This window comes from Amblyomma maculatum, chromosome 2 (genome assembly GCF_055883805.1).
Source record: "Amblyomma maculatum isolate TAMU_Amacu chromosome 2, ASM5588380v1, whole genome shotgun sequence".
Classification (NCBI taxonomy): domain Eukaryota; kingdom Metazoa; phylum Arthropoda; class Arachnida; order Ixodida; family Ixodidae; genus Amblyomma; species Amblyomma maculatum.
The window spans coordinates 123,244,030-123,254,262 of NC_139345.1; the positions used below are offsets into that span (position 1 = coordinate 123,244,030).

The window sequence follows — 10,233 nt, forward strand, 5'->3', positions numbered from 1 at the left end:
GACTAAAAATGAAATCGACTTCATAATGTGTTCAACCCCCGCCATTATGCAAGATGTAGAGGTAATCGGGAAAGTGCGATGCAGTGACCACAGGATGGTAAGGTCCCGAATTAGCCTAAATCTGAAGAAGGAACGCAACAGATTAGTAAGAAAGAAACCCATCAACGAATTCGCGGTGAGGGGGAGGGCAGAAGAGTTCAGGATCTCGCTACAGAATAGGTTTTCAGCTCTAACTGAGGATGGCGACATTAGCCTAGAGGGAAGAAACAATAATTTCAGAGATATCATTACTGAGTGCGCGGTAGAAGTAGGCGGTAGGATAGTTAGAGAGGATACCGGCAAGCTGTCTAAGGAGACGAAAGAATTAATTAAGAAACGGCAGAATATGAAAGCTTCCAATCCAACAGACCAGATCGAATTGGCCGAGATATCAAAGCTAATCAATAAGCGCAAGGTGGCCGATATAAAGAAGTATAACATGGAGAAAATTGAGCATGCTGTAAAGAACGGGGGAAGCCTTAAAGCGGTAAAGAAGAAATTGGGCATAGGCAAAAACTAGATGTATGCGATAAAGGACAAGGTGGGCAACGTCATCACTAATATACAGATCTCTACAGTAGCAGAGTCCTTCAATGCTTTTTTCTGGTCACGAAACTTCCGCCTCAGTTTCATATAGGGTCAGCACTGGCCGCTAGAGGCGCCGCTGGGCACTGAAGGGCACCGAGCTGCGGCGGAGCCGCCTGCCCGGCCCAGCCGGCTTTAAATCACAGGAGGTACTTGCACCCGATTAGTCGAAAATTTCAGCGACAGTCGGTTTGGCTTTCCTTCCAATCTAGTCTAACAACACTATGACGACCTTCATTCAGAAAGGCGCAGGGAAGGAAATGACGACGCAACGACGTACAGATACTTCTCTGAAGCAGACGATTTGTGTACAACTGTGCAGCTTCCTGTTTATTCTGAACTCCCCCTTGCATATTTTTGAACGTGATGCGGCGCACTAACGCCTTGTAGACGACGATATAACGCTGACGATGTTGCGAGAAGGAAGCGATATGCGCTACAAGGACAGTTGCTTGTCTGCTGATTTCGCATCGTCGTTTTCGATCTCAAATCTTGAAGCTCGTAACCGTTAGCTTGCAGTTGGCGAAATACGCGCAGAAACATGAACGTAGTCCACATTCAACACCTCCTAAATGTGGTCTGACAGTTCAAGCGTGAATCCCGCTTTCAAGACGCGTATATGTAGCCGGCAGTGGAAGCGCAGGGTTGGACAGAGCGTTTGGGCTAGTCGATGCGTGCGGACGGGAGCGTGCATCAGGCAAGCATGTGATCGGCTAGCGATCGCGACACCGATCAGAACCTACCATGTCAACCCTCGTTACACCAAGGCCCCGCGGGGAGCCAACGTCAGGCTCTGGTCCCAACGTCCTCGACACTGAATCAGCCCCGCAACGACCTACCTGCAGTCATTTTTTTTTTTTTGCTCACAGCGCAACAAGAACGGGACACGAGACGAAAGACTACCACAGACAACCGCTCTTTGTTTCGTCTCGTGTCCCGTTCTTGTTACGCTGTGTGCAAAAATGATGAACACTTAGCAACTCGCCACAAAATTCCGCCTTGCTGGACCTACCTGCAGCCCTGCCCTCCTTTGAATAGGAGATCGCCATCCCAGCAGCTAAGCACCCGCTTCCCCTCTATATTGACCTCTCTTTTGTTTTCCTCCCTACATACCTCTCTTCTAATTGTTTTGCCAGCTAACGCCTTCTAAGTCCTTATTGTTGTTACTAGTTCGGTAGTTATTACAATTGAAGGTCTCTGTTATTACCCTGATGTCTCATACCCCAAACTTCCCTCTTTCAGTTTTTTGGAAGAAAAATAAACCTTAATACAATGCAATAAATCTCAATACAACTGGTCTGCATTTGTTCAGTTGTGTATTCATTTGTGCCCCATCTTCTGTAACTTAGGCTCCTTTTTAAGCTGCGGTAACTGCATTGTTATTAGCAGGCATCTGTGTTACTAACTGCCATATACCTCATGCATACGGTCAGCGGCTCATCAGTCGTGGGCCATATCTCTGGTCTGTGTGTCCGAACCCAATTTTTCTTCGATGCTAAGAGGAACTGTCGGTAGTTCTCCCACCGCAAAATTCTATATGATTGCCACAGTAGGCGCATTGGCCTAATTAATTTGCAAAACCCTAGGTGCCAATTTACCACTGACCCAGCCTATTTTTAATTCTCCTTGTAATGCAGTTCACAAACTAAATTTTATTTATAATGCTCACATCATCATAAAGCTATCAAGAATTACAAACATTATCTACATATTTTTGCACCATCGCATCCAATCTGCAAAAATATGGACCTATACACAGTAGGCATAAGAAAACTAAATATGAATAACTTATGAAAAAGCAATAGCAAGTCGGTTTTAACAGACAACCGTGTTTAATATGTAAAGAGAGGAAAATATGATTACGCAGCTGTCATCAGGCGTTCTTCAACATTTACAGCAAACAGCGCGCAAATACTTCTCAGAAAATTCTTTTTGAACATCAATGACGCATATTGCTGTGCATACAGTAGAACAAAATTTTTGCTAACTACACGATGAAATATTGAAGACATGAGCCTCACAAAGAGCGAAAGCACACAATAAATCAGTAAGGTGTAGTAACTATTGCAACAGGACGTGGCAATGCAGGGAAGCGATAGTCTTGTAGTAGACCTCATAAGTACAAAGCACAATAAAGCAATTATCAAAGCTGCCAGGCGACTCGTGTATGCAGGCGGAGTAAAAATATGTCTTGAGTAACAGTGTAAATATAAAAGATAAAATTAAACAAAAAATAGTAGTACAATTAATACAGAGATTAGAGTAATGTTCAATGCACTGGCATAGAAAAAAAGATTCACGATGCCAGAGCATTGAAGGACACTGGCAATGCTTTTATTGAGGTAAATATAGTGACAGGGATACCTGACCATGACAATAAAACTAGCCAAACAAGAATGAGCTGCAGGATGATTAGCCGGTAGTCTCCATTTGAACTCATTCCCCAAAAGGAAGAGGAAAGTTAGTGCTGGCACCAACTTATGACGCGGAAACTTGGAGGCTAACAAATGTGAGGATAACATTAAGAACATTTCAATTAGTAGACTAGGAACATTTCAAATAGCAGTAGAAATTAAAATGATAGTGGTAATTACAAGACAAAACAAGGAGTTGCATGAAATGAAGAACAAACACAACCTGATGTTTATTTTACAATACTGCTAGCCGCCTTTTAGTGTCAAAAGCAGCAGTGGACAAAGTGCTTAGCGCTTATGCATACAGGCGAATGTGCGATACCAATACATGGAGCTGTGATAAACAATAAACATATACAACAGCTTGCATCGGCAGCAAGGCATGGGCAAAGTTCTACATACTCTTGTGCGTTGGCCAAAGAACATGGGGGATTACCGTATTGATGCACACAGCAAAAATGAAGATCACGCACACAGCAGTCACAAACAGAGGAATCAAGCCTAAGTCAAGAGGAGCAAATGAACATGTAATAGAGAGAGCAGACAACCCGTGTCTTACAACAGAGTAGATGCCAAGAAACTTTTCAGCGAATTCACAGCGTTCACAGCGAATTCCTCGACCCGAATGATGTCCGCAGCGTGAAAGTGCTTTTCGCAAACACGCGCATATTTAGAATCAAAACTGAAGTCATCAGCTTCTTCCCGAGGTATTGCACGCTTCCATTTTTCCGACAGCTCCTTGTCAGCAGGGAAGCGAAACAACGAGACCTTCTCTGTCACGCCTTTGTAGCCGGAACGGCATCCTGGTACGCAACAAGTGTTCGGCATGGTGCCACGCACACGAGTTACATGATGTCAATGCACAACACAACAGCAGACGTCGAAATTCGCACTCAAATTACCAGCAGCAACGCTTGCCGGCCGGCCGCGACAGTGAGAGCTCGCCGTCTGGCTCGCCGAACGATGCCCTTCAGTGCCCAGTGGCGCCGCGGCGCGGCAGGCGCAGGCGGTATATGAACCTCTCCCATAGCGTGACGGAGGAGTTTCGTGACCAGAAAAACATTGAAGGACTCTGACAGTAGCCAAAGTAGTCAGGACCGTAATGAGATTGGCGGTAGGGAAAAACAGTCAGACGTTCCACCAGTGACGAAGGACGAGGTCAAGAAAGCACTAGAAACTATGAAAAGGGGGAAATCAGCTGGAGAGGATCAGATAACTACAGACTTGCTGAAAGACGGGGGGATATCATGCTAGAAAAACTGGCCACCCTGTATACGCAGTGCCTGGTGTCATCGACGGTACCGGAACCATGGAAGAACGCAAACATTATCCTCATTCACAAGAAAGGGGACTCTAAGGACTTTAAAAATTACAGACCAATCAGCTTACTGTCTGTTACGTATAAGGTATTTACTAAGGTAATCACTAATAGAATCAGGACAACCTCAGACTACAATCAAGCAAAGAATCAAGCAGGGTTTCGGAAACGGTACTCTACTATCGATCATATCCATACCATCAATCAGGTGATAGAAAAATGCTCGGAATATAACCAGCCCTTATACATAGCATTCATTGATTACGAAAAAGCATTTGACTCAGTTGAAACCTCGGCGGTGATGCAGGCATTGCGAAATCAGGGGGTAGATGAGCCGTACGTGAAAGTGCTGGAAGATATATATAGTGGCTGTACAGCAACCATAGTTCTGCATAAAGAAAGTAACAAAATTCCCATAAAGAAAGGTGTTAGACAAGGAGACACAATCTCCCCAGTACTATTCACAGCTTGTTTGGAGGAAGTATTCAGAGACTTGGAATGGGAGCAGTTAGGGATAAGGGTAGATGGAGAATACCTCAGTAATCTGCAATTTGCTGATGACATTGCCTTGCTAAGCAACTCGGGGGATGAACTGCAAATAATGATTGATGACCTAGACAGAAAAAGTAGAAAGGTAGGCTTGAAAATCAATATGCAGAAGACTAAGATAATGTTCAACAGCCTCGGGAAGGAACAGCAGTTTACATTAGGTAGCGAAATACTGGAAGTAGTAGGCGAATATGTCTACTTAGGACAGATAGTAACCGCAGATCCGGACCATGAAAAGGAAATAACAAGAAGAATAAGATTGGGATGGAGCGCATTTGGCAAGCACTCGCAGATTATGACTAGCAGCTTACCGGTATCGCTCAAGAGGAAAGTATACAACAGTTGCATCTTGCCTGTACTCACCTATGGGGCTGAAACGTGGAGGCTAACCAAGAGAGTTCTACTTAAGTTGAGGACAACCCAGAGGGCTATGGAACGAAAAATGGTAAGGGTAATATTAAGAGATAGGAAGCGTGCAGAGTGGGTGAGAGAAATAACTCAAGTTACCGACATTCTATTAGAAATTAAGAAGAAGAAATGGACATGGGCAGGACATGTAGTGCGAAGAGAGGATAACCGATGGTCGCTGAGGGTAACAAACTGGATTCCAAGGGAAGGAAAGCGTAGCAGGGGGCGGCAGAAAGTTAGGTGGGCGGATGAGATTAAGAAGTTCGCAAGGGTCAAGTGGATGCAGCTAGCACAGAACCGGGTTAAGTGGAGAAATATGGGAGAGGCCTTCGCCCTGCAGTGGGTATAATCAGGCTGATGATGATGATGATGATGACGCAATCGCAGCATCCCGTGACGCAACTTTTCAAGATGGCGACGGCGACCAATAGGAGCGGGCGTTTTAGAGCGCTCTCAATTATAGAGCGGTCCGTAATACGGCCCCTGGACAAGAGCACAACACACACTGGGAAGCGATCACTACATCATTAACATATCGCTCCCCGTTAAACAATCCCGCCACACACACATCACCCACAAACTGGTGAACTGGGACGCCATCCGCGCATTGCGGAAGGACGACACAAACACAACTATTACGGACATCGAAGAGTGGGTAGAATCACTTATGACCGATGTCCAACACAATACCCGGCTAATTACAGCCACACAGGACACCCCCACTCTAGATTCCCGTCTCGCCCACCTCTGGGAGGCGTACCACAGCTTACTCGAGCGTTGGAAACGCAACAAGTTAAACAGAACGCTTAAAAAGAGACTGACCGCACTGCAGACGCGGATACAACACGCAGAGGAGGTCTGCCGCTCTAATTGGAGGCAAGTTTGCGACGGACTCGCCGGAAAACTGTCCACCAAGCGAGCTTGGCAACTTCTGAGACATCTCACAGATCCAACACAGTCCAATACACAACACCATGTTACACGCCTCGTACACACAACAGCGACCCGGACGCTCTCATTGACACACTTCAGCGAACATACACCTCACCCGGCACATCCGACTCCATGCCCCCCCACTCAGGAAAACCTAACCCGGAATCAGACGCTGATCGGAAACGGAGGTAAGAGCGGCCCTCCTGACGCTCCGCACAATTTCAGCACCGGGATTGGCAAAATCTCCAATTCTAAACTCCGCAACCTTGATGACAGATCAATCACACAGATTACAGATTACTTCAACAGATGCTGGGTGGAGGGCACCCTCCCCCAGTCCTGGCGACACGCCAAGGTAATATTTTTACCAAAACCGAACAAGCCTCTTAAACTTGAAAACCTGCGCCCAATCTCGCTCACCTCGTGTCTCGGGAAACTTTTCGAGCACGTGGCACTTGCGAGATTGACACTTCACATGGCGGACAACGACCTTTACCCACACAGCATGGTGAGATTCCGCCTCCATCTCTCCGCTCAGGACCCCATGCTGCAGCTCACTCACGACATCTTCGACCCAGCTATCCCGGGCCACACAAAGGCAGTCCTGGCTTTGGATCTGTCCAAAGCTTTTGATCGCGTCGAACATCAGGCGATCATGACTGCCCTCTCTCCTCTGAACATAGGTGTATGGATGTACACTTATATCCAGGCTTTTTTAACGGATCGCATGGCTGAGGTTCATTTCGGCCCCCTTACCTCCCAACCCTACACCCTCAGGAGCGTCGGTACTCCACAGGGTTCCGTCCTCTCTCCTTTCCTATTCAACGCCACGCTCATTCCACTCGCCCGAAAACTGTCCACGATACCTCATCTTAGACATACCCTTTATGCAGACGACATCACACTATGGACCACACACGGTAGTGATGGCGACATAGAGGTTACCTTGCAAAGTGCCGCATCCCTCACACAAGACCACGCCCAGATCATCAGACTCTCATGCTCCCCAGAGAAGTCTGAGCTACTTATACTTCAACCCACGACCCGCGGATGCCCCACCACACCGATTGTCATCGAAGTCGATGGCCGTCCCGTCCCAGAGGTGAATACGCTCCGGGTTCTGGGACTTCACATCCAGAACAATGGCAAAAACACCTTAACTGTCAAGAAACTAAAGCGGGTGACAGGCGCGATATCGCACCTCATCCGACGAGTTTCGGGCCATCACAGAGGCATGAAGGAGAACGACCTATGTCGTCTAATTCACGCCTTCGTCCTCAGCCGTTTCTTATACACAGTCCCCTATCTCCGACTCAACAGGCAGGAAACGGACGCCTTGGACGTCATGTTGCGCACGGCGTTCAAGACGGCCCTACATCTCCCAATTAATACTTCCACAGAACGGCTTTTACAGCTTGGCCTCCACAACACAATTGGGGAGCTTGTGGATGCCCATCGCCAAGCCCAATACTTGCGTCTCACCAAGACCTTCACCGGTCGCCATATCCTGGAGACTTTAGACATTCGTGTCCCAGCGAATGACCCTACCCTCCTTCCCATACCTCGCCTCCTCCACCAAGACCTTCTCAGCAAGCCTCTCCCTCGCAACATGCACCCCCAGTATAACGAGCAACGCCGCCGAGCCCGAGCAGCGGCGCTCCACAAATACTACGGCTCCAAAACAGACGCCGTATGGGTGGACGCCGCATGCACGAATGAGGGAGCGGTATTGGCCGTCACAAATTCCTTCCTGCAGCCTGTTGCTACTATCCCCCTCCCCTCGGTCACCTCCTCGGAGGCAGCCGAGGAAGCAGCCATCGCCTACGCGCTTGCACACGCGGAAGCACGCTACATAATTTCCGACTCGAAAACTGCGCTACTAAATTTTGCGCGTGGTAGAGTTCACATTTCTGCATTCAGCATACTGAACTCGCCCGCCGCTAACCCACCCCGCTATGTGGACCTGATATGGGTGCCTGCGCACTCCGGGAATCCCGGTAACGAGGCCGCCAATGCGTTAGCCCGGTTAGGTTCTTTAAACCGGGCGCCGGCGGCCTCCGATCCGGGATTCACGCGCGATCGCATGCACTCCTTCAGTGAGCTAACGCAAGCCTATCGGGCCGAGCGACTACACTATCCTCCACCTCACCCATCTTGCGACAACTACCACCAGACGCTCTGGCGACGACTACAAACGCGCACCCTCCCGTCCCCTTATAGTGCGTCTCGCTACCACCCCACCCTCACCAATCCCTCCTGCACCCTTTGCAACAACCCCATCGCCACCTTCGCCCACATCCTGTTCCAATGCCCGGCGGATCCTCCCCCGCGGGGTCTAGAGCACCTTACCACCTGGGAGGACTGGGAGACCCTGCTGCACTCTGAGGACCCGCTTCGGCAGAAGATCGCCACAGACTGGGCTGCCGACGTCATGAACCATAGGAACATGAACGTTTGAGTGTAGTGGGGCCGTGCGGGGGTCCAGGGGCATGCATACCGCAAACTCCTCTGTTTTAATAACGTTATTACCACCCTCACCGCCGCTTGCGGGGGGGGGGGGGGGGGGGGCTAGCCTGCCACCGAATTTTTATCTTTTGTAGGCCGTTATTGCACCTGCCACCGCTTCGGTGGTGGACGACGGCTGTTGTTGCGGCGCGCGTCCTTCTTTCCCTCTTCCTCCTCTATTTTCTCTTCTGTCTGCACGAGGCAGCGGAGGTGGCTCAGCTATAGAGCCAGTAGCAGGCCTGTGCATTTTCTTTTCCTTCTTCCTGCAGCCACAACAACAACAACAACTGACATCGCACCGCACACGGACGCCTCTTCGTTTCGCCCCGCATAGGTGGTGCAGCGTTAACCAGTGTAAATCGTCTGGCGTCTGCTATCGTCGTTGCTCAAGGCATCTCGTGAATCGTCTGAACATATTGTAACGGGTATTGGGCCGAGCGTCCAAGAAACGCCCTGAGCCTAGAAGACTTCCGAAGTCCGAAAGTGGTCCCAGCGCGATTACCAGAAACCAACTTCGTCGTCTACGGCAACTGACTATCTCAACTTCGTTATCGACTATTTTTTGTATCACTGCCTCCTCCTTTGTAGCATCTACTCGATGCGACGCTGTGTTAGTAGGAAGAAGTTAGCGAAAGGGTACATAGAAGCGTCACAAAGACCCAGCGGCAGTTGACGAAAAGTTCAGTCATGCACGATCATGATAGGGCTTCAGCCGAACTACGTGCTCAACTTCAGGTTGCTGTGACCTTCTGATTGGAGCTGGGACTACGGGAACAACGGCGTAGGTGACGTCACTGAGGTGGACAACTTCGTAAGGGACTGAAGTATCGACGTAGTAACTTTTCAGATAAGCCGCGATGACGGACAGGTGTCCAAACCCACACGAAGTCACCCGGCTCGTATGTGACCATTCTTCGGGCGAGGTTATACCGAGCAGCGTCATTCGCCTGTTGTCGGTGCATTCGGAGGCGTGCTAGTTGCCGCGCTTGCTCAGCACGCTGAACAAAGGTGTCTGTGTCAAGCCGCAAGAAGGACCAACTGGCATTGTGGCGTCCAACGGCGTGCACACTTGGCGACCGAGGACAAGCTGAAACGGGGTCAGTCGCGTCGTTTCTTGAGTGGCAGTATTGTACGCGAATGTTATGGTAAAATCTCATCCGAGGTGCAATGTTCTGCGTCCACGTACATAAAAATCATGTCGGTGAGGGTGCGATTGAGGCGCTCCACCAGCCCGTTTATGTGAGGGTGATACGCTGTCACACGTCGATGGCTAGTGTGAGTCAGAGTCTTGACCAGCCTGGTTAGGCGAGCCGTAAAAGTTGTTCCGCAGTCAACGATTAGCACGGCGGGGGTGCCATGACGTAGGATGACGTTATGAGCGAAAACCTGCGCCACTTCGGCTACGGATGTCGGTACCCTGCAGGTAGTCGACGAGGGGCCCTAACTCTGGGTCCATCCTCTGAATCTGCGCCATTTGGGATT

The 10,233-nt window shown here is 49.2% G+C and overlaps 1 protein-coding gene across 1 annotated transcript; it reads left to right on the top strand.

Annotated features, from left to right (window-relative positions):
* The first annotated feature begins 6,721 nt into the window (after positions 1-6,721).
* On the top strand, positions 6,722-8,704 carry LOC146199738 (uncharacterized). Its single transcript, XM_084592187.1, has one exon. It carries the CDS (start codon positions 6,722-6,724, stop codon positions 8,702-8,704), a length of 1,983 nt encoding a protein of 660 aa, XP_084448313.1.
* The last annotated feature ends 1,529 nt before the right edge of the window (positions 8,705-10,233 follow it).